The sequence below is a fragment of the Pristis pectinata genome, chromosome 8 (genome assembly GCF_009764475.1).
Source record: "Pristis pectinata isolate sPriPec2 chromosome 8, sPriPec2.1.pri, whole genome shotgun sequence".
In the NCBI taxonomy this organism is placed as follows: Eukaryota; Metazoa; Chordata; class Chondrichthyes; order Rhinopristiformes; family Pristidae; genus Pristis; species Pristis pectinata.
This window is the reverse complement of record NC_067412.1, coordinates 52,227,797-52,250,931: the sequence shown is the minus strand read 5'-3', so window position 1 is coordinate 52,250,931 and position 23,135 is coordinate 52,227,797. Positions and strand designations below refer to the sequence as shown.

General features: G+C 44.7%; 1 protein-coding gene across 1 annotated transcript in view; it reads left to right on the top strand.

The window, feature by feature from the left end:
* The window catches only part of dock11 (dedicator of cytokinesis 11), a 251,775-nt gene that overhangs the window by 128,500 nt on the left and 100,140 nt on the right, over positions 1-23,135 (top strand). Inside the window, exons 31-32 of the mRNA XM_052020888.1 lie at positions 11,444-11,622; positions 19,864-19,980. Coding sequence (XP_051876848.1) covers positions 11,444-11,622; positions 19,864-19,980 — 296 coding nt within the window. The remainder of the gene's footprint in view (positions 1-11,443; positions 11,623-19,863; positions 19,981-23,135) is intronic.

Below are 23,135 nucleotides of genomic sequence, written 5' to 3'. Positions count from 1 at the left end.
TCAGCAACATCCCCCACCCCCTGTCTTTCCCTCAGTCCTCAACTAACTTCTCCCATGCCTTTCAAGCCCTACATGCCCTGCCACACTTGCCCAAATGGGTGCTTGATGGTTGGCATGGACCCCATGGGCCAAAGGACCTGTTGCTGTGCTGCTTGACTGTCACTCATAATATTCCATTTCTCCTCCTTTGCCCGCCAGCCCATTCCTCACTAGATTCTCTTCCACACCACTCCTAGCCTCTCTTTTTCCCCTCCTGACCCCATTCCTGGGATGTGTGGTTTGCATGGTAATCTGCAGGTAATCTGTTCACCTGCTCCTGTTGTCCCTGCAAGTTTGAGAGGTGATGTTAAAGGGTGATCTCAACAATTAGCTGCAATGCATGCCAGAAGCTCCATCGCACTGCATGGGTGCTTTCAACACTTAATGCAAATGGAATTAACCTGCATGTTTGCAACTGTTTCTGGGTTGAATTGTGCCAAGTATGAAATTAACCAAAAGTTTACTGTTGTGAGTCATCCTAATGACCTAAATGCAATTTCTGCATCAGATGGGTGGGAAATGATGTCACTCCTTATGCACTGAGTTATCGAGGGAGGTTGTGTTGGCTAGGACTTTATTCATTGGAGTATAGGAGACTTAGGGGTGAACTTACAGTTAAAATCATTAGGGGCATCGATAGGGTGAATGTACGCAGTCTTTCTCCCGGGAAAAGGGAATCAAAAACTAGAGGGCATGGGTTGAAAGTGAGAGGGGAAAGATTTAAGACTTAAAGGGATCTGGTGGGCAGGTTTTTCACACAGAGGCTGGTGCGTGTATGGAAAGAGCTGCCAGTGGAGGTGGTTGAGGCAGGCACAATTACAATGTTTAGAAGAAATTTGGGATATGAACATGGATAGAAAATGTTTAGAAGGATATGGGCCAAACACTAGCAAATAGGACTAGCTAAGATGAGCATCTTGGTCAGCATGGACTAGTTGGGCCAAAGGGCCTATTTCTGTGCTATATGACTCCTCTAAGAAAATTGTGGGACACCTGGACCCCACTGCCCTGTTAGGGCACATCCCCGGACATCTTGCTCACAGTCCTGCCATACCAAAACAAGGGCATAAGGCCACTGTGCCCCAAATGCTCTGCCAAAACAGTCCAAGCTCACCTCCCCAAATATTCTGCACCTCATCCATCCAGTCCCCACCACCCCATCTCTCTCTCTCTCTCTCTCCCTCCCCCCCCTCTCCCCCCTCTCTCTCCCCCCTCTCTCTCCCCCCTCTCTCCCCCCCCTCTCTCTCCCCCCCTCTCTCTCCCCCCCTCTCTCTCCCCCCCCTCTCTCTCCCCCCCTCTCTCTCCCCCCCTCTCTCTCCCCCCCTCTCTCTCCCCCCCACTCTCTCTCCCCCCCCTCTCTCTCCCCCCCCTCTCTCTCCCCCCCCTCCCTCTCCCCCCCTCTCTCTCTCCCCCTCTCTCTCCCCCCCCTCTCTCTCCCCCCCCTCTCTCTCCCCCCCCTCTCTCTCCCCCCCCTCTCTCTCCCCCCCCTCTCTCTCCCCCCCCTCTCTCTCCCCCCCCTCTCTCTCCCCCCCCTCTCTCTCCCCCCCCTCTCTCCCCCCCCCCTCTCTCCCCCCCCCCTCTCTCCCCCCCCCTCTCTCTCCCCCCCCTCTCTCTCCCCCCCCTCTCTCTCCCCCCCCTCTCTCTCCCCCCCTCTCTCCCTCTCCCCCCCCTCTCTCCCTCTCCCCCCCTCTCTCCCTCTCCCCCCCTCTCTCCCTCTCCCCCCCCCTCTCTCCCTCTCCCCCCCCCCTCTCTCCCTCTCCCCCCCTCTCTCCCTCTCCCCCCCCTCTCTCCCCCCCCCTCTCTCCCTCTCCCCCCCTCTCTCTGCCCCCACTTCCCCAAATTGAATGAAGACACATCGCTGGTCCATGATCCACCCCTCCCCCACCTGCAGTCAGGCCTGTTAGCAGCCACTGGAATGGAGAACTCGGGAGCCCAGTTCCAGCTCGATCTCTCTCCCAACTGAACTTTGACTTCAGAAGGCAATGAGAAGGATGCATCTGAATACCTCAGCATGAGTATTTCAGATGAAACAAACTGCCCATCGCTTGTGGAGTATTGTACTGAGTGCTGTCAAGTTCCTGACCCTGTGTGGTAACTCAGCTTGTCCATGGAGACGATATTGTGAAGATCGTGGAGAGGTTATTGGTCGTCAGGACATGTTTCACTCCCTCGAATTTGCTCTTGTAACTGGAGTGTTTGTGACTAGTTTTTGGTCAATGATAGCCACAGAGCCTGTTGCAGTGTTTTGTCATCTGAGGAACAAGTTGCGCACTCGCTGAACTTCCTGTTTAGATAGGAGGAAGCTCGTTGAGGAGAGAGCTGAAGTTAGTTGAGCCCGGCTCCCTGTTTGTGTAACTCCTCTGTTGATGTTTTGGAACTGAGGAAGTCAGTGACAATGACCCAAATCCATATTTCTTATTGTTTTTTGGAGACTATGGGGAGTCTCCCCGATTCCCATATAGGTTGATTTTAATTAATATGTTTTTGGACATCAGATTTTGATACCTGACTGGTTTGCACTTGTCACCAAGGTCAGTCACTCTCACTGTGTCTCTGGAATTTAGCCCATTAGTCTATATTTAGGATTGGGTTAAAATAAGGTCCAGGGCATCAGCTCATCTACAGCTCACACTGAGCATCCAAGAGCGGGTTATCAGTGAGTAAGGGATCTTGTATAGCACCGTCAATAATACCATCCATCAGCTGGCGGATGATTGAGTCATGTAGCAGTAATTAGCCAAATTGGATGTCCCCTACATTTTGAAGGCAGGGCGTACCTGGGCACTTTTCCATTGTTGCATAAACATTAACGTTATGGCCTCACTGTAGCAGTGAGTCAGAGTTAGAGTGGTTCTACAGTCCAAGTCTTCAACACTGCAGATGCACCTTGCTGTACCCACTGCACTCAGCCATGGTTTGCTGCTGTGCAGATTGCCTGGTTTCTGTAACAGTGTGGACCTATGGACCTGGGGAGGAGGTCGGGATGGATCACCCACTCACTACCTCTGACTGCAAACATTTCAGCCTTGTCTTTCCCACTCGAGCGCTGAGCTCTGCCTTCCTGTGGGTGGGGCACGTCCTTGGAGCCAGCTCCTCCCGTTAATTGTGAGCCACCAGCATGTGGCGAGGTTGCAGAGTTTTGATTGCAGGATCACTAAGCTCTGTCTATTGCAAGCTGCTCTTATTCAGCATGTCTTGTCCTTCGGTGCAGCTTTGGCAAGTTGGCATCGCAGTTTTAAATGTGCCTGCTATGCCCTTCTCACTGAACCAGAGTTCATCCTCTGACAATGATAATGGCAGAGTGAGGGATACACTGAGCTATGAGGTTGTGCTCTATGATGCTCTGCAGGTCAGTTGGCATATGTGGAGAGAGAAGGAGATTTGACCTGTAAGGTTAACTCTGTTTCTCTTTCTATCGATGCTGCCAGACCTGCTGAGGGTTTCCAGCATACCCTGTTTTAATTGGAGGTATATGATTGGTCAGTTGTGGGGACAGTAGGTGGCACTCATCAGAAGATTTCCTTGCCCCTCTTTAGCCTGATACCATGAAGCTGCACTAGTCAATGATGACAACTCCTAGGGCTGCTCTCTCCTGACAATGGGAATAGTGGGGGGAGGGGAGTTTCACCCAGTTTCTTTCCCACCTCCCCCCCATGACCACCAACTCCATTTGCCCATCACCCACACAACCCTCCCACTGGGTTCCCTCCCCCCACTGTTCCCATCGACCCACCATCCCTCCATTATCTGCTTCCACTCATCACCATCCTTTCCTATCAGATTCCATCATCTGCAGCCCTTTGTTGTCTCCACATCACCTCCCAGCCTCTGACTTTATCTCCACCCCTCCCTCCCCTACCTGGGTCCATCTGTCCATCAACCTCTCTTCACCTGGATCCACCTATCACTGACCAGCTCTTACCCCACCCCTCCCCTTCACCTCTTTATACTGGCAACCTCCCCTCTACTCTTTCAGTCCAGATGAGGGGTCTCGACTCGAAATGTGGACTGTCCATTTCCCTCCACAGATGCTGCCTGATTTGCTGAGTTCCTCCAGCAGCTCTTTTTTTTTTGCTCCAGTTTGCAAAGCAGGTCCCCAATTTCGGCACAACTTCCAGATATTTGTGCGGCGGATGTTGCATGGGCAACTGGGCTGGCGAGGTTGCTGTTCAACGTGTGCAGTCCTTGGCTGTTGATGGTTACCTGCAGTGTTTGTGGGTGGTAGGAGATTCAGGAGGGAGTTGATGAGAATGTGAGGGAGAATGAGTTACAGGAAAGTAAATGGGGGATTGAAATTGATGGGATTGCTGTGAGAGCCAGCATAGACTCAATGGGCTGAATGGTCTCCTATGTCGTAAAGTAAGATGAGGAATATCCACTCAGCATTTTGGGTTGCAAGCACTTCAGTCACATCTCTTCTCCAGTGCTCAGCTCCATCATTCCCAAGGTTGATAAGGCTCTATGGGGCACTAGTGAGACCTCATTTGGAATACTGTGTGCAGTTTTGGACCCCTTATCTTAGGAAGGATGTGCTGATGTTGGAGAGGTTTCAGAGAAGATTTACGAGGATGATTCCTGGAATGAAAGGGCTTACATACGATGAGCGTTTGTCGGCTTTTGGACTGTACTCACTGGAGTACAGAAGAATGAGAGGGGACCTCGTAGAAACATTTCGAATGTTGAAAGGACTGGACAGTAGATGTGGCTAAGCTGTTTCCCTTGGTCAGTGAATCCAGGACTAGAGGGCACAGTCTGAGAATTAGAGGGTACCCGTTTAGAACAGAAATGAGGAGAAATTTCTTTAGCCAGAGGGTCATGGATTTATGGAATTCTTTGCCACATACAGCTGTGGAGGCCCGATCATTGGGGGTGTTTAGGGCGGAGATTGATAGGTATCTAATTAGTCAAAGTATCAAGGGATATGGGGAAAAGACCGGAAATTGGGGGTAGATAGGAATAGTTTAGTTTAGCTCATGGAGCAGAGTCAAGTAATTCTTCTCCTTTGTCTTGTAATCTTGTGAAGGTTGGAAGTGTTCCATCACAGTGATTCACAAACTTTAGAAAGAAAGTTTCTCTGTGCATTTCCCCCATTCTCCACAACAAGTAGAAACAGAATAAACATCCTTTGTTTTAGCTGGTCAAACCACTATGACAGAACAAAAATAACACTTCACCAAGTGAGGTGATCCGGTGTGTGGAGATGAGAATTTTCACCTCTATAACTATCTGGTTAGTGGAGCTAATTTTTTTCACTTCTGGGCTTCTATGGTTAGTTTGCTAACTGCACACAATGGAGGTGGAACCTTCAGATTGTTCAACCTTGTGTTCAAACACTGGCTGCTTAGGGCTGCATCCTGTCAGATCACTGTGTGCCTTTTTAGTGCCCTTAAGCATTCATCTGGGATCTTTTGAACACGTGCTGAAATAGTAATTACTGCAACTATTTAAAATGTACCAGGACAACCATGAATAAAAGGCACTTAGCTACATTTCTCATTGCCTCCTTGGAATCTCCCTGGCTGCTGATAAAGATTATTTCTTTGAACTGACCAGTAACTGAAGTGTGAGGAAATGTGAAAACCCGACCACTCTGTCATGAATTAGATGTGCAATGATCACTTACTGGCATATCTTCTCAATGTCAGCAGTCGCTGGTGAGGATGCAACATCTGTGCCATGTGCGTGTATATGTGTGGTCTCAGAGGTTTGACAGAGCTCACAAGCTTGCCTCTGCAGGGCTTAATGTTGACTTAAGCTTTGCCAGAACCTAGTGCTTAAGGCAGGAAAGGTGTACATTTGTGGTGACTAGCAGCTGTCATGACTGACCACAACCCTGCAAATTGGCAGATAATCTGAAAACTGTGTGTGGAGGAGGGGATAAAAAGTTTCTTGGAAAGGGCAGTGGCCTGAACAGCAATATGTTCTGCCTCCAAACACTGTCTCACTTTCCGAGAGCATTTTGGAAGACTTTCCCTGGTCAAGTTCGGCACGTAAACATATGTTAAATTCATGGAAATGCTCGCAACATAAATGAAAATTGTTGGTTCCATTATTTGCAGGGGCTATTAATTTTATTCCCATTAAAAGTAAAATCATTGATTTTATTGCAACCTCAGCCCATGCTTTTGCCCTTTAAATTGAAAGAAAAAATCCATTACTTTGCAGCCCCACCTAATTTGTCAATTTCACTTGGTGACCACACCCTTCCTTCAATTTCAAAGCCAGTGTTGTATCAGTATTCAATACCATTTGAATGGCTTCATTGACCAATGTTTAAAATTGTTTTCTTTATTCATCTGTTGGGAACTGACATTGACATCACTGGAAAGACCAGCATTTCTTGCCCATTACAGCATTTCAGACAGCGTTTGAGAGTCAGCCATTAGTGGGCGTGGAATTGCACATAAACCAGACATTTAGTGAACAAGATGTGTTTAGTTTACAAAAATCCAGTCATTGTGTGGTCATGGTTATAAGACTGGTTTTTTTCTGGGGAGCAATTCCTAGTTTATTAACTGATTTTAAATTCCAGAGTTGCTCTGGTGGGATTTAAAGTCAGATCACTGGATTATTACTCCAGTTTTCTGGGTCACTAGTCCATTAACCATGTTCCCTAACAGAGGAAATTAAAATCCAACCACCTTGTCACCTGGAGTAACAGATCGGCACAGCACTGAAATGGACGCTTCAGCCCACGATGTCCATGCCAACCTTTTACCCATCTACACCAATCCCATTTGTCTAAATAGTGAATTTGTGTTTGGTCTACCCTTTGGATGGCACAGTGGGTCAGCTAGTAAAGCTGTTTTCTCACAGCGACAGAGACGCAGGTTTGATCCTGATCTCAGTGCTGTCTGTGTGGAGTTTCCATGTTCTCTCTGTGACCATGCGGGTTTCTTCTGGGTGCCCTGTTTCCTCCCACATCCCAGGGACGTGCTGATTAGTAGGCTAGTTGACCACTGTAACCTACCCCTAGTAGGTGAGGGTTAGAATCTGGGAGAAGTGCATGGGAATGTGAGGAGAATATAAAATTGGGATCAGTGTAAATGGGTTGGTATGGACTTGGTGGGCCAAAGGGCCTGATTCTGTGCTCTATGATGATATGACTCTACCCATTAAATTGGATTGAAATGTGTTCACGGGTCTTTAGTCCAGACTCACAGATTACAAACCGATAACCTATTTTCAGCACAAGGTATTCCTCTCTCTCTCCCCTCCATTACAATCCCCTCCCCCTCTCTTGCTGCCTCCACTCCCTTTTCCCACATCCTGCTCCTCCTCCAATGTCCTTCCCTTCTCCCTACTCCAAGTTTTCTCCTTGAGATAAGAAATGCTTGTGATTAGGAAGGAACTGGTTTAGAAGTTAAACATTGCCCTGGATGGTTGAGAATTCTCATCAATCCTTGAAGAAGCCTTTGAGGACATGATGAAAATAATCCTATAATCTTTGTGGCTTTAGTCAACCTTGAGTAAAGAGTGGAACCTCCATGTGAAGTCACTTTTTAAATTTTTTTACTTATTCATTTTTTTGGGAACTAGGTGGCATTGGCAGGGCCAGAATTTCTTGTTCACTAGACCAGTTCAGAGAGCATTTAAGTATCAATCAGATGGGATGGGTCTGGAGTCAGATACAGGCCAGACTGGTTAAGGAGGGCAGATTTCCTCCCTTGAAGGTCATTATTAAACTCAAAGGTTTTTCTTTTACAAAAATCCAATCTGGCCTCTACATGACTGTCAGATCCCAGGAAGAAGAGACACGGCCCACATGAAAATTTCCACAACAGAGGTTGTTGGGTTCTGAAGCCCTGTTGGTACCAGTCTTGTGTAGGGAGGTGAACTTACACTCATGCAGCAGGTCACAGCCTTGTGTATTTTGCGGCTAACAGCTGCTCTTATAGTGTCACATATTCATTACTCTACAGGCCCTCCCAAGGTTACAAATGCCCGACTTATGTATAGCCCGCACATCCGATTGAGTGTCTGGGAGACCAGTGGGTTGGATTTTGCCAGTTGCTTATGGGGCTGCAGGCATCTTCTGCCCTGTGGGAACTCAGTTCACGGCCACATTTCTGACTTGTGCACTGTCACAGGAACAGAATCCTGCCATAACCTGGGGAAGATCTGTACTGTTAATGTAAATATGAAGGTAATTTTGTCTGTAGTTGTGGAACTCAAACACGTGCGTGCAACTGGCTGTGTTAAAGTTTTCCAATTATTAACTTGCAGACCACTGCATAATTGAATGAGACAATTTAAAGCAACAGTTCCCCATTTGTTGTGACACAGAAAGGCCATTCAGCCCATCAAGTGCACGTCTGCATCTAGCAGAGCAATCCATCAGTCCCATTCCCCCTCTCCTTACTTCCCAGAACCCCCTGCAACTTGTTCTCTGTCAAGTGCCCTTTGATGCTTTTTCCGTTAACATACACTAGGAGGTAAATTACACCAGCCAATTAACCAACCCTCATGTCTTTGAGATGTGGGAGGGAACTGGAGCACCTGGGGGGAAACTCACACAGAACACAAGTGACTGCAGATGCTGGAATCTGGAGCAATTTGCTGGAGGAACTCAGCAGGTCAAGCAGCATCTGTGGAGGCAAAGGGATAGTCAACAATTTGGGTCAAGACCCTGCATCTTGACCCGTGTGTTAACAGGGAGAATGTGTAAACTCCACACAGGCAGTGCCAGAGGTCAGGATCAAACCTGGATCACTGGAACTGTGAGGTACCAGCACTTATTGCTACACCATGGTGCTGCCCTTGATGTTTGAGGCTGGGTTTGAATTAGTAACAGCTCCTGGTGATTTGAGTGAATATGCCTGTTTTTCTTTTTTTCCCCACAGTCCCAAGTTCCTGTGATTCCTGAGTAATAGGCCATGGGAATAGCAGCGACCTCATGATCTGGAATTGTAATTCCCTTTTACAGGGCTGTAAACATTCATTCTGAACATCACCTCATTTTCCATTTTGGAATCTTGCAGCCTAACTGCAAGAAGATTTAATTCTCCCACTTTAAATAATCCCCACAACAACCCCCCCCCACCCCCACACCCACCCCCAACCATGCCGCTTCATTTCTTCCCTTCATTTCTTCCCTTTCCTAGCCTATCTCTTTTTTTTTTCTACCCCCCGCCCCCCTTTCTTCCTCCTTACCTTTGACCCATCCCCGGGTGGATCTGCTCTTCCCTCCTCCCCCGCACCTGCCTATCTCTGTCTCTGACCTGCATCTACCTATCACCACCTTGTGCCTACCCCACCTCCCCTCTTTTGTCCACCTATCACTGCTCTGCTTTTCCCTCCTATATATTGGACTTCCCCTTTTCCTATCTTCAGTCCTGAAGAAGGGTCCTGACCCGAAATGTTGACCACCAGCTTTTCTCCATGGATGCTGCCTGGCCTGCTGAGTTCCTCCAGCATCGTAGTGTTTTTCATTCTGATGTAGTACTTGGGTATTTGTCAGCTTTCTTCATGTTGAAGAGCTGCACATCCAAGACCCCACTGATGATGGAGCAGTAATGAGATTGTGGGAGTTGAGCTCATTTGTTCAGTGGGGATTCTTTTCTCATTTTGCCTCCAAGTGTTGTACTTTCCTCGAAGTGGAAGAACTCCAGCCAGAATCTACTTCTGTTATCTGCAGCCACTGCCTCTTAATCTAGAGATGCAAAGGGTACAAGATAGTGCAGTGATTCTGTTACTGGAGTACAATCCACAAACCCGAGTATAAATCCTGCCAGGGCACTGGTGGAATTAACTAGTTAATCTGGAATTTAAACAAAAAAAAACAAGTGCAAAAACAATCTGATTGTTATAAAAGCTCTTTGCTGTAAAAGTTCATTTTTGTCCTTTAGGGAGGAAATCTACCATCCTTGCCATGTTTGGCCTACATGTGATTCCAGACCCACCAATGTGGTTGACTCTTAATTGGTCCAGCAAGGGCAGCGTGGTCTAAAAATGCTGGCCTTGCCGTAATCCTGAGCAATGAATCAATAAATAAAGGCATCTCGGCGATGCAGTGCTCCCAGTGGAAGCCACACTATGAAGTCACACCTCAAGTAATACTCTGATGATCTATCTATCGCCCTTGGAACTTCTGTGAAGCCAGACTGGCAAATTTTTGGGAACAGCGCATGTTGTTCCTATTAATACCCCAACTCACTTTTGTATTTTTTAGATGTTACACAGTGGTATAATAAATTTTCCAGTGATCCCAGTAAGTTTAAAAGGAGAGTGGGAAACAGGGCCCTGATGACAAACCATCTGGATTTTTCAGAGTTTTACTATATTTTAATCTTTCCTTCGATCTCCATTTCAATTGGAAGCAGAAACCTACACACTTCAGATTGCTTCAGAATAAGATCATGGCTGATCTGGTTGTAATCTCAATGCCACATCCCCATTTACCTCCAGTAACATTTCATACCCTTAAATATCAACATTCTATCCACTGTAAAAGAAGATTAAAATACTGCAGATGCTGGAAATCTGAAATAAAAACAGAAAATGCTGGAAGCACTCCGCAGGTCCAACTACACCTGTGGAAAGAGAAATGGTTAACATGTTAGTCTTATGTTTTCAGTATTTTTTCTTTTTATTAAGAATCTCTCCACTTCTGCTTAACAATATTCAAAGCTCTGCATCCACTGCTCTTCATGGAAAAGATTTCCAAAGACTCAGGATTTTCTAAAAGGAAAAAAAAATGCCTTAAAAGGCAAACCTCTAATTTTAAAACACTGATCCCCCTCGTTCTAGATTCAAAAGGAAACATCATCTCCACATCCAGCCTGCCAAGATTACTCAAGGATTTTACATGTCATAATCATGAACTTACACTTTTATAAACTCCAGCAGACACAAGCCTGGTCTGTCCAGCCTTTCCTCATGAGGAACCCTGCCCTTTTCCCAGTATCGGCTGAGTAGAGTTATAGAGCATGGAAATAGGCCCTTCGGCTCAACTCATCCATGCCACCAGCGAAAAAATTCCCAGCCTATCCAGCCTCTCCTTATAGCTCAAGCCCTCCAGTCCCAGTAACATCCTTATGAATCTTTTTTGCACCCCTTCCAGCTTAATGACAACCTGCCCTGTAGCTGGGCGACCAGAACTGCGCACAATACTCCCAAGTGTGGTCTCACTGACATCTTATACAGTTGTAACATGACGTCACAACTCTTGTACTGAGTGCCCTAATTAATGAAGGTATGCATACCATATGCCTTCTTCACGACTTTGTCTAGCTGTGTCAGGGAGTTATGTACCTGTACCTTTAGGCCTTACTATGAACTGCTTCCAATGCATAATATCCTTACTTAAATATGAAAAACTATACTATTACAAAGGTATAGAATATTGATTTATTTTTTCATCTTTGCTGCTTTTATAACAAACGTTTTTGTGTTTTTCATGTAGATCTTCAACTGGAGTATACGCTCACCGATGACTTCTGTAGGCATCACTTCCTGGTGGGGCTTCTGCTCAGAGAGCTCACCCTCGTTCTCAACGAGTCTCGGGACTTCCGACACATGGCTATTTCCATCATCAAGAGCCTGATGATGAAGCACACGTTTGATGCCCGATATTCACACAAGGTACAAAGGCTGCAGTTATTTCCACTTTCCGAGCTACTGTAGAAAGGGCATTGACCCTGCACACAGCAGACATGTCCCATGCTGCCACTAAGTGTTTGCATTAGTGAGCAAGCTGCACGTTGGAAACCCAGAAATAACTGGGATTTGTGGGAAGGAAGGAGGAGGTTTTGTTCTCTATTTACATCCCAATTTTAGTATAGTGGATGTGAATGATTCCTACACTGACCTGTTGCACAATGTGTAGTCCACATGCAGCCATATTGAATCCACTGCATTGCCTTTGTATCATTAAAAATCACTGGTAGGATAAGAACATAAGAAGCAGAAGCAGAGTGGGCCATTCAGCCTTCTCTGCCATTCATTAACATCATGGCCGATCTTTTACCTCACCACCATGTTTCTGCACTGATCCCATATCCCTCTATTCCCTTGATATCCAAAAATCTATTGATATCTTCCTTGAATATACTCAGCAACCAAGTCTCCACAGCCCTTTGGATAGAGAATTCTGAAGATTCTCCTTTCTTCAGTCCTGAATGGCTAACCACTTATTTTAAGACTGTGTACTGCAGATTTAAGGCACCCTAGCCAGGGGAAGCAGCGTGCCTGCACCAGTCCTCTCAAAACCCTTAAGAATTTCCATGTTTCCATGAGATCACCTCTCATTCTTCTAAATCCCTGAGAAAACAGGCCCAGTCTGTTTTATCTCTCCTCATACAACAAACTCAGTATCCTAGAAATCAATCTGATGAACCTCTGTTGCACTCCCTCGATCACAAATATATCCTTCCTTAAGTAGGGAAACCAGATTTGTGCACAATATCCCATGTGCAGTCTCACCACAGTCCAATATAATTGCAATTGTACTAGAGTCATAGAATTGTTCAGCACAGAAACAGGCCCTTCAGCCCACTCCATCCATGCTGACCTCTTTGCCTAGCTATACTAATCCCTTATGCCCACATTCAGACCATATCCTTCTATGTCTTGCCTATCTATGTGCTTGGCTAAATGTTCCTCAGGCATAGTAATTGTATCTGATACCACCACCACCTCTGGTAGCGCATTCCAGATATCAACCACTGTGTGTAACAAACTTTATCCTTAGATCGCCTTTAAGTCCCTTTCCTCTCACCTTAGACCTATGCCCTCTTGTTTTTGATACCCCTACCATGGGAGAAAGATCTTGACTATCAACCCTCTCTATGTATATCTACACACTCAAATTCTCTCATTGTAAAGGTCAATATACCTTCCTTCTTGCTTGCTGTACCTACATGTGGATCTTCAGTGATTGTCATATAAGGACATCTAACTCTCTCCGAATAGCAAAACTTCTCATCTCAGAGTGGGCTTCCAGTCCACTCTTCTTACTTGCTGGTGACCCTTAGCACCACCTCTGAGACAATGCATTCCATTGAAAAATGTACAAGTTGATGACCTTTCATCAGAACCTTCCCAGTCATTCTACAAATGTTGAGTTCAGTATCAAGTCCCAAGGGCTGTAACATGCTCAGACAAAAGATGAAGTGTTGTTTGAGCTACACTGTTCCACTGAGACCCAGTGTAATATGCAAATGACAGCAAGATCAACGTAGGAGGTGTATGAAAGATTAAAGTGTCATCATGTTTTGTTTTGGCACTAGTTTACAGTATTGTAAAATGTTGTGTCACGGTGTAGATGCAGATTTTGACCACTAAGTGCCACTGTAGGACCAGTTCCTGACCTTTCTAAATGCACATCCTATATTTCCTCCAGCACTTTTTGTTTATTGCTATATTTTCTTTATTTCTTTATGACACAGAGGCCATTGGCTTGCAGAGAAATCCCCTCAATCCCATTCCCCCACATATTCCCATATATCTTACTCTCTTTCACATTGCCATCAACTCCCCAGTAGATTCTTCCACCACTCACCCACATTCAGCGTAATTTCCAGTGGCCAATTAACCCACCAACCTGCATGTTGTTGGGATATGGGAGGAAAGCGAAGCACCCGGGAGAAAGTTATGGGGTCGCAGGGAGATCACAGGTTGGACCAGAGCTGACATTCTGCTTCATAGTTTATGCAACATGTTCAATTTCAACCCACTGGACAAATTTGGCATGGTCCATGGTTAGAAGCCAGCTACTCAAAGGTGGGAATGTTGCCAGGTGATTGTCACTGATGTTGAAGAGTTCCAGGAACATTTTCCCAATAATTCTCGGGAAAACTGTCAGTCAAAGAGAAGCAGGCAAATCTTCAACTCCTCCTGCTCTTTCAAAGATTTGGATTTCTCTTCCAGAGTGTTGAATCCTTTAGCCTGTCTTCCATAACCTGTCTTTCATAACACCACCAATTGTCTTGTGAAAGATGTGTTGCAAATGAATTAACCCTTTCTTGCCAATCACTTCCAAAGCCCTTGTCACAATATTAAGAGCTAATGCTTCTTTATGAGCACCTTTTGATTGCTGTTAGCAGTGCTTCAGCCATACGTATCTACACCAGATGTTCAGCACATCACTGAGGTTGTACTAGGAGCGTCCTTCACCAACTAATGTGAAAGCCAACTGCTGTGGGGAACCCTGGAGATGATGGTCCAGGAACAAGGAGCAATTTGCAATCAAATAGAAGATCATTGCTCTAACATCCCAGGTCCTCTTGTTCCCCAACGAGTGCAAAGTAACTAGACTCATTATTTCAAACCAAACGATAAGTCTCACATCCTGTTGTGACTGCGTCAATAATAAGCTCAACAAAGTATCCTTCTCATCCTTCTAAAGTGGTGTATTTGCCAGTTATGTCAGGAAACACAGTTGTTTATTGTCAACTGTATTTAAACAATCTTGGACATAGCTCAAGATTGGTAATTAGCCGGAGATTTAATGGTGAAGCAATTTCCTGGAAATGAGGGAAAGTGCTGATACTACCAACCCACTGGTGATGGTTGGAGTGACAACCTTGTCAGTCCAGAAGATCAAAGAGTCATTGGTACACAACAGTAGTTCCTTCATCCCATCAAAATCTGCCTCCTCTCTGCAAGGACAATCTGGTCAGTTCTGTTCACCAATTCTTTCTCCTTGAGACTGCATTTTTTTTCTCTCTTGAGAATCTGTCTCAGTTCCCTTTTGGAAATTTAACTGAATCAGTTTTCATGAAAAATCCCTCACATTGCCCCCTTGTTTTTTGTTTAAATTACTTTAAATCAATGCATTCTGGTCCTCGACCAGTGTTCATTGATGGAACAGGCTATGTTGAAGAGCATTAGGAGTCTACATGTAGTTGGGTCTGGCGATGCTCACAGAGTCGATGAATAAGGATGGCAGATATTCTTTCCTGGAAGGCACTGGTGGGTTTTAAGCCAAGCTTCGTGGTTTTGTTCATGGATAGGCTCGTTCAAAAGAGGAGGTCATTCAATCCCTTGTACCTGCTTCACCATTCAGTAAAATTGTGACTAATCTTCTATCTCAGTTGTACTTTCCTCTACTAACCTCATATCTCTTGGTTTCCCTTGATATCCAAAAAAAATCAATCTCTCTCCTGAAGGTACTCAGCAACCGAGCCCTCACAACCATAGTAAAGAATCCCACCCGTCTCTGGTTGAAGAAGGTTCTTCTCAGTTCTCTATTGGATGGCGGAACCCTTACATTGGGGTACTGACCTCTGGTCCCGGACGCGCTAGTCAGCTCCTCAGGTCTTTGTCTATCCCCATATTCTAGATTTATTTCACAAAGAGTGCTGCTGCCTCATAGTTCCAGCAACCCAGTTTCGGTTCTGATCTCTGGTGTGGAGTTTGCACGTTCTCCCTGTGATTGCTTGGGATTGCCCAGAGTGCTCTGTTTTCCTTCCACATCCCAAAAAATATGTTATTAGGTTAATTGGCTACTGTAAATTACCCCCAGTGCAGGTAAATGGTTTAAGTATCAAAGTGGGAGTTGATGGGCTTGTGTGAGAGGGAGTCAGTTGCAAAGATTTGGGGATAAGAGGAGAGGGGCAAAGGAACTGATCGAATCGTTGTGCTGTGACTGCACATAGCCATCTTCTGTGTCAAGATCGGTACATAAATACAAACACCAATGCAATACAGACAGTCAGATGGAGCCACAAGAGACTACAGATGCTAGGATCTGGAGCAGAGGATCTCAGTGGGTCAGGCAGCATCTGTGTGGAGGCAAAGGGATAATCGACATTTCAGGTTGAGACCCTGTATCAGGATGAGAATGTAAAGGGGCAATAGTCAATATAAGAGGTAAAGGGGAGGGGTAAGTGATAGATGGATCCAGGCAAGGAGGAGATGATAAACAGATGGATCCAGATGGGGAAGGGAGCAGTGGAGATTCAGACAGTCCCACTGTTCCTGTACTCCTATTGAACTGTACCACTTGTACCATATTGTCTTTCCTTATTCTTCCTGCCAAAGTCTATCATTGAGTATAGCAGTTGGACTTTGAGTCTATTATTTACAGTTTTGGCCACCTTGTTATAGGAAAGACATCATTAAACTAGCAAGAGCATGGAGAAGATTTACCAGGATGCTGCCAGGACTCGAGGGCCTGAGTTATAGGAAGATGTTGGGCAGGCTAGGACTTTATTCCTTGGAACATAGGACACTGAGGGGTGATCTTATAGAGGTGTATAAAATCATGAGAGGTACTGATAGGGTGAATGCACACGGTCTATTTTGCCAGGGAAGGGGAATTAAAAACTAGAGGGCATAGGTTTAAGGTGAGTGGTGAAATATTTAAAAGGGACCTGAGCAGCAACTTCTTTACGTAGAGGATGGTGCGTGTATAGAATGAGCTGGCAGAGAAAATGGTTGAGGCAGGTACAATAACAAGATTTAAAAGACATTTGTATAAGTACATGGATAGGAGGGGTTTAGAGGGATATGGAGTTAATGTGGACAAATGGGACTATTTTGGTGCGCACCATGGTCGGCATGAACAAGTTGGGCTGAAGGGCCTGTGTCCATGCTGTATTGCTCTCTGATTCTATGACATCATTACTGTCTGTGGTAGATTTAATCTGCCCCCACCAGCTTGCCCACCTATTTTTAAAATCCATTACAAAGCTCATCATTCATTACGTTTACAGGTTCAGTGTCATATGCTCATTTTACAACCATGCCCTGTACTCCCAAGCACTGATCATTAGTTTAATACCAACCCTTGGAGAACAGACTTGCATAACTGTTCATTGCGAGTTGATTTTTTACCTCAAAGTTAATCTCATATTTATGCTGCCACCACCCACTTTAATCCACAACCTCAATTTTCCTGACAACTCATTATGTAGGATTTTATAATATACCTGTTGAAAGTCCATGTTTGCAATATCCACCACATTGCTGTATTTAACAATCTATGGTGGTTTTCTTTGATTAATTCACAAAACTAAATGATAACTAATTTCTTGTCTGATGATCATTTTAAGCAGCTTTCCCACCACGGAAGTTAAACTGTCCGGCCTGGATTTATCTTCATCTTTTTTACCGAAAATGTTAACAATTGCAATCCTCTAACCCTGTGGGACCCCCTTCACTGTCTTAGCAGAATGGAAGGTTTCTGATGGATATCTCTGCAATTTCAGCTCTTAATTTCTGCAGTAATTCAGAATGTTTCTCATCTGAGCCTCGAATTTTATCTTCAATAGAACCAGTCTTTCCAGTCCCTCCTATTTACTGTCACCAAGGGAAAGGAACTGGAATTAAGACAGTCAGGATCTTGGCTAGTTTCTTTTTCACCAGGATTTCATCAGCAACATCTCCTTCCTTTGTAAAGGCAGACAAAAAGCTATTCATTTAGTATAAAATCTTAGAAAAATTGTGACACAAAAGACCATTCAGCCCATAATATTCTGGGCTAGCCCAGTAAAAGATATCAATATTCCCACTTTCTAACACTGGCAGGTCAACACATCCAAATACTGTGCAAATGTGCTGAAGATTTCTGTCTCTCCCGCTGTCGAAGGCAGTAAGTTCCAGTGCCCGACACCTCTGGGTGGAAACACTTTTTCTTTATCTCCCCTCTAGTCCTTCTGTGACTCGTTTTATAGCCATGGCTCTTTGCTATTGTACCTTCTGCAAAGGACAATGGATCAATCCTATTTACTCTCTAGGGCTTCACTAATATCTACACCTCAATTAAGTCTCCCCTCATCCTCTTCTGTTCCATATCAAACAGTCTCAGCCACTCCAGTGTTTTCCGCACGGCAATAATTTTCCAGTCCTCAATATCCTTGTAAAGTCTCCCCTGCACCCTCCCCATCTTTCTTGTGTTTTTCCCCTGTCCTCTTATCTCCATTTTGGTTCCTATCTCTCTTCCTCCTCCCAATTTTATGTACTTCTGGAAGATGCCAGTCCACACTCCTATTCTCTCTTTGCATTCAATTATGTTTCTGCGTCCTCTGAGCTTTACATACTTGTCCTCATCCTGATGTGTGTTATCAACTGTACTGTCATGTTCTCCCTTTATCTGGTTCATCATGCTCCCAATATGTTTTGTCATCCAGTGCGCTCTGGATTTAGTTGTCCTGCAATTTCTTCTGGTGGGATTTTTACTCTTTAAAAATAAACAAACAGCCCAGTGTTCATTTACAGTTTATTTTGCCAGTAGTAGACTGCAGTTCATCTTTGACCAATCCATCTTCAACTTCCTCAAAATGGCACTCCTCCAATATATTTTACTCTTACTTGTTCCATCATGAATTTAAACCTTACAATATTATGATAACTGTTCTGTCGTTGGCCAATTAATCTGCCTCATTCTTCAGATCCAGCATGTCTTCTACCTCCTTTTGTTCGGAAAAGTACTGAGAACAGAAGTCTCCCCTCTTTCCTCTTTGGACTGTCACATCCAGTCTACATTAGGAGCTGATGTATCCCAGTAAGTCTCCCCTTCTGCCCGATCTAAATGCACCTCCTCAGCCTTAGAAAATGGAACTTAGAATAGAACAGTATAGCACAGGAGCAGGCTCTTTGGCCCACCATGTCTGCACTGACCATGATGCCAATCTAATTAAACCCAACTTGCTGCACGTGGTCTGTATCCCTCCATTCCCTGCCTGTTCATGTGCCTGTCTAAATGAATCTTAAACGTTGCTATTGTCTCTGCTTCCATCACTTGCTCTGGTAGGGCATTCCTGACACCTACCACACTCTTTGTAAAGAAAACTTGTCTCTCACACCTCCTGTAAACGTTCCCTCTGCCACCTTAAACATATGCCCTCTAATATTTGAAATTTCCAGCCTTGGAAAAAGACTCTGACTTATCTATGCCTCTCATAATTTTATATACTTCTATCAGATTGCCCCTCAGCTTCCAACGCTCCAGATAAAGCAATCCAAGTTTGTCCAGCCTCTCCTTATAGCTAATACTCTTCGATCCAGGCAACATCCTGGTGAACCTCTTTTGCACTCTCTTCAAAGCCTCCATATTCTTCCTATAGAGTAGCGACCAGAACTGCACACAATATTCCAAATGTGACCTAACTAACATTCTATACAGCTGCAACATGACTTCACAACCTTTATACTCGATACCCTAACCGATGCATGCTATGTGCCGCCTTTACCACCCTTTCCACTTGTACTGCCACTTTCAGGGAGCTACGGACTTGCACCCCAAGATTTTTCTGTACATGAATGCTCCTAATGGTCTTGCCCCAAATCCATCCACATCTCATCTGATAAGTGACACCTCCAACAGTGTAGCACTCCCTCAGTACTGCATTGGAAAGTTGGTCTGGATTTGCTGTTCTTTCCCCTCTGTATTTTCCTGACAAAATCCAGATTGACGCTCCAGTGCAGTACTGAGGGAGTGCTGCACTGTTAGAGGTGCCAGCTTTTAAATGAGTTGTGGGTGGTTCTGAGGAAGACTGAGGAGGTGCCATTGGAATGGGCGGGGGGGTTGGGTGCAAGGAAGGTGGGGTGGAGTGGGGAAGGAAAAGGAAGAGCAAGCTGTACGTAAAGATCTTAGCGGTGCCTCTGGTCAGAGGGCTGAGTTGGCATGAACTAGGGCATGTTGATGCCCTTTAAATGGTACAGAAGGGCTGAACTGCCTTGTAAAACCTGCCTCTGTCTGAGTGGCCCATTCATCCATGGGCCACAGATAACATTGAACCGTGCATTGTACATGTGGAGGGTTTTATCTTATGGACTTTTTCCTGCCTTTTTGGACTCCACAGGAACAGAATTCTGGTGCATCAAAGTGTAGACTTCTGTCTTTAACAAACACTTAGCAATTTAATTCCTTTATTTCAGAATCAGCAAGCAAGAATAGCTCTCCTGTACCTGCCACTGCTCAAAGTGATGTTTGAAAATGTACAGCGGCTCGTCGTAAAGGATCCATCTTCCATCAGCATGACCTTCTTGAATGTTGTAAGTGCAAGGCTCTTCTTTGCTCTGTGCTTTAGTGCCATCCAGTGCTGCTGTGTCCCTGCTGGACAGAAGAGCATACATGATGCAAAGAATATGCAAATATACAGAAAATTATTGATCTGAATTCAAACAAACCTCCTTTTGCGTTAAGCCTGATTGATTGCATTTCAGACATTCACAGGGAAAGTGGTGCAAATTGTAGAGGTACAAGTACTGTACAGCCATTTCTCAATTTAGGAAAATATTTATTAAACAAAATTCTGAAAGCTGAAAGGGCTAGGGTGAAGTGCATTGTGCAGTGTATTCACACGTGTGTTTGTAGCTTCGCAAGTAAAGGCGTGTATCCCAATGAGTCAGTTACAATATAGCCATAATGCAAAAAAAAGAACATTTGTGCCTGTAGTTATCCTAATGTAGAGATGATCCAAAGGGCAAAAGAGGGGGTTCTGAACACACCCGCCAAGCTTTCTGCAAACATACCCATGCCTTATTTGAAAGATGCACCTGCACTCTAAACTGCACTGGTATGTCAGTCTGGATCTTGCAGGGAAATTATGGAGCTGGTGGGAATGAAATACATCAATTCCTAATGGAGACTGGATGCTGATAGTCTAAAGGGCAATGAGAGGGAACTTTTCTGTCAGTACTTGAGGAAGGAGACATTGCTTGATCTTGCCTCTGTGAATGAGCTGTGTCAATTAAAATGGGATGTCAGTGGGGACACCTAGGGAGTACTGATCACAGCCTTGTATACTGTAGTTACATAGAGCAGTACAGCTTATCCCATCTGCCCACACATGGTCTGTATCCCTCCATTCCCTTCCCTTCCCTTTTCATGTGCCCGTCTAACTGCTTAAACATTGATAATGTATCTCCTTCCACCACTTCCCCTGGCAGCGCATTCCAGGAACTTACCAACCTATGTGTAAAAAGCTTGCCTCGTAAACCTCCTTTAAACTTTCTCCCACTCAGTTTAAACCTATGCCCTCCAGCATTTGACATTTCCACCATGACTCTCATAATTTTACATGCTTCCATCAGGTCACCCCTCAGCCTCCGATGCTCCAGAGAAAACAATCCAAGTTTGTCCAACCTCTCCTTACACTTGCTGCTGTCTGACCCAGGCAATATCCTGGTGAACCTCTTCTGCACTGTCTCCAAAGCTGCCACATCCTTCCTGTAATGTAGCAACAGGAACTGCACACAATATCGCAATGTAGCCCAACCAAAGTTAGGTTGATTATCAACTGGTTAATAAGCCACAGTTAAAATTCATGGCTGTAACCATCAGGTAATGGCCTTAACAGCAGGAGGATTTGTGGGTTTCCTTTCCCAATACAATGGAGGAGGAGGATCCCAACCCCAGGAGCTTGATGATCTGCTGGATGTCGACTGTGGTTGTTTTTGCAGAATGTGAACCAAACTTCACATATCTGTCTCCTAGCCACCGCTGGAACCATCCAGACCCCAGAAAAAATAACCTGATGGACTGAGAGTAGTGCATGTTATACTGGCAGGACCAAAAGGGTTGCTTTAGTGACTGTAGTTGCCTAGGCAACGTTTATGGTCTGTGGGGTATTTACGAGTGATCTTATGGTCTTTCTGTCCCTACTGTTGGAGAATCTTGTGCAAGGATGAAGACCTTAGGCTCCTGCAGAGTGTTATAGAACAGAGGGACCGAGGAGTGCAAGTACATGGTTCCCTGAAAGTGGCATCACAGGTAGACAGGATGGTGAAGAAGGCTTTTGGCATTCTGGTCTTCATCAGTTAGGGAACTGAGTATAGAAGCTGGGATGTAATGTTGCAGTTGTAAAAGAGTTGATGAGGATGTATTTGAAATATTGTGTTCAATTTTGGTCACCCTGCTATAGGAAAGATGTCATCAAGCTGGAAAGACTGCAGAGGAAATTACGAGAATGTTGCTGGGACTTGAGGGACTGAGTTATAGAGAGGGGTTGAGTAGGCTAGGGACTTTATTCATTGGAGTGTAGGAGAATGAGACAGGATCTTATAGATGTGTATAAAATAAGAGGGACGTAGGTAGGGTGAATGCATGCGTTCTTTTTCCCAGGGATGGGGAATCAAGAACTACAGGGCATAGGTTTAAGGAGAAAGGGAGAGATTTAATAGGAACCTGAAGGGCAACTTTTTCACCCTGGAGGGTGGTACATATATGAAATGTACCTGCCTCAACCACCTTCTCTGGCAGCTCATTAACAACATTTAAAAGACACTTGAATTGGACAAGGTACATGGATAAGAAAGGTTTAGAGGTATATGAGCCAAACATGGACAAATAGGACTCGCTTGGATAGGTGTCTTGATTGGCATGGATTAGTTGGGCTGGTTTCTGTGCAATATGACCTTAATATTAAAAATGGGATATTCAGGGGTGTCAGAAATTGGTGTGGTTCACACACATAGGATCAGTAAAATCTGGAAATCCTCAACCAAAAAACCACTGAGGCAGGTGTCAATTAAAATGTCATAAAATGACACCAGATATTATTTTGCTAGCAAAGGGTATTAAAGGATTATGAACAAATGTGGGTAAATGGAACAGCATTACTGAATAGTGGAGGCTTCAGAGAGCAGCTGAATGGCCTGCCTTGTTAACACATAATACAGCACAAATCCCACAGTTCCTGACCAACAGAGCCTCAGAGGTCCACTGCTCCATGTAAAGTTTTGAGTCTCTTGAAAGAACAAATTCTAAGGTCATATTGAAACCCTGTCTTAAAGGACTGTGGTGGTTCAACAACACAGCTCAATGCCATCTTCTCAGGGCAACCAGGGTTGGAACAATAAATGTCCCCATTGCCAATGACACTTGCATCCCAAGAGTAATTTTTGTTTTAGAAAGTCTAAAAATATGTGTTAAATAAGAATGATAATTACAGGATAATTAATTGGTTACATCTGCTGTTATCAACAAGTGCCATTTTCTGCCATATTACCACTGCAATTTGAACAAGCCCTCACAAAATGTTCTTAAGATACTACTTTGAGCTGTCAGCAGAGATGGTGATCAGAAAATTCACTTAAGATAACAGGCAAAAAAAGTGAGAAAGGTGACATTTCCTCTGGGATGATACCAGCAAAGTTGATAGAAGCAGGTTCAATAATATCAATGTCAAAGTCGAGTTTATTGTCAA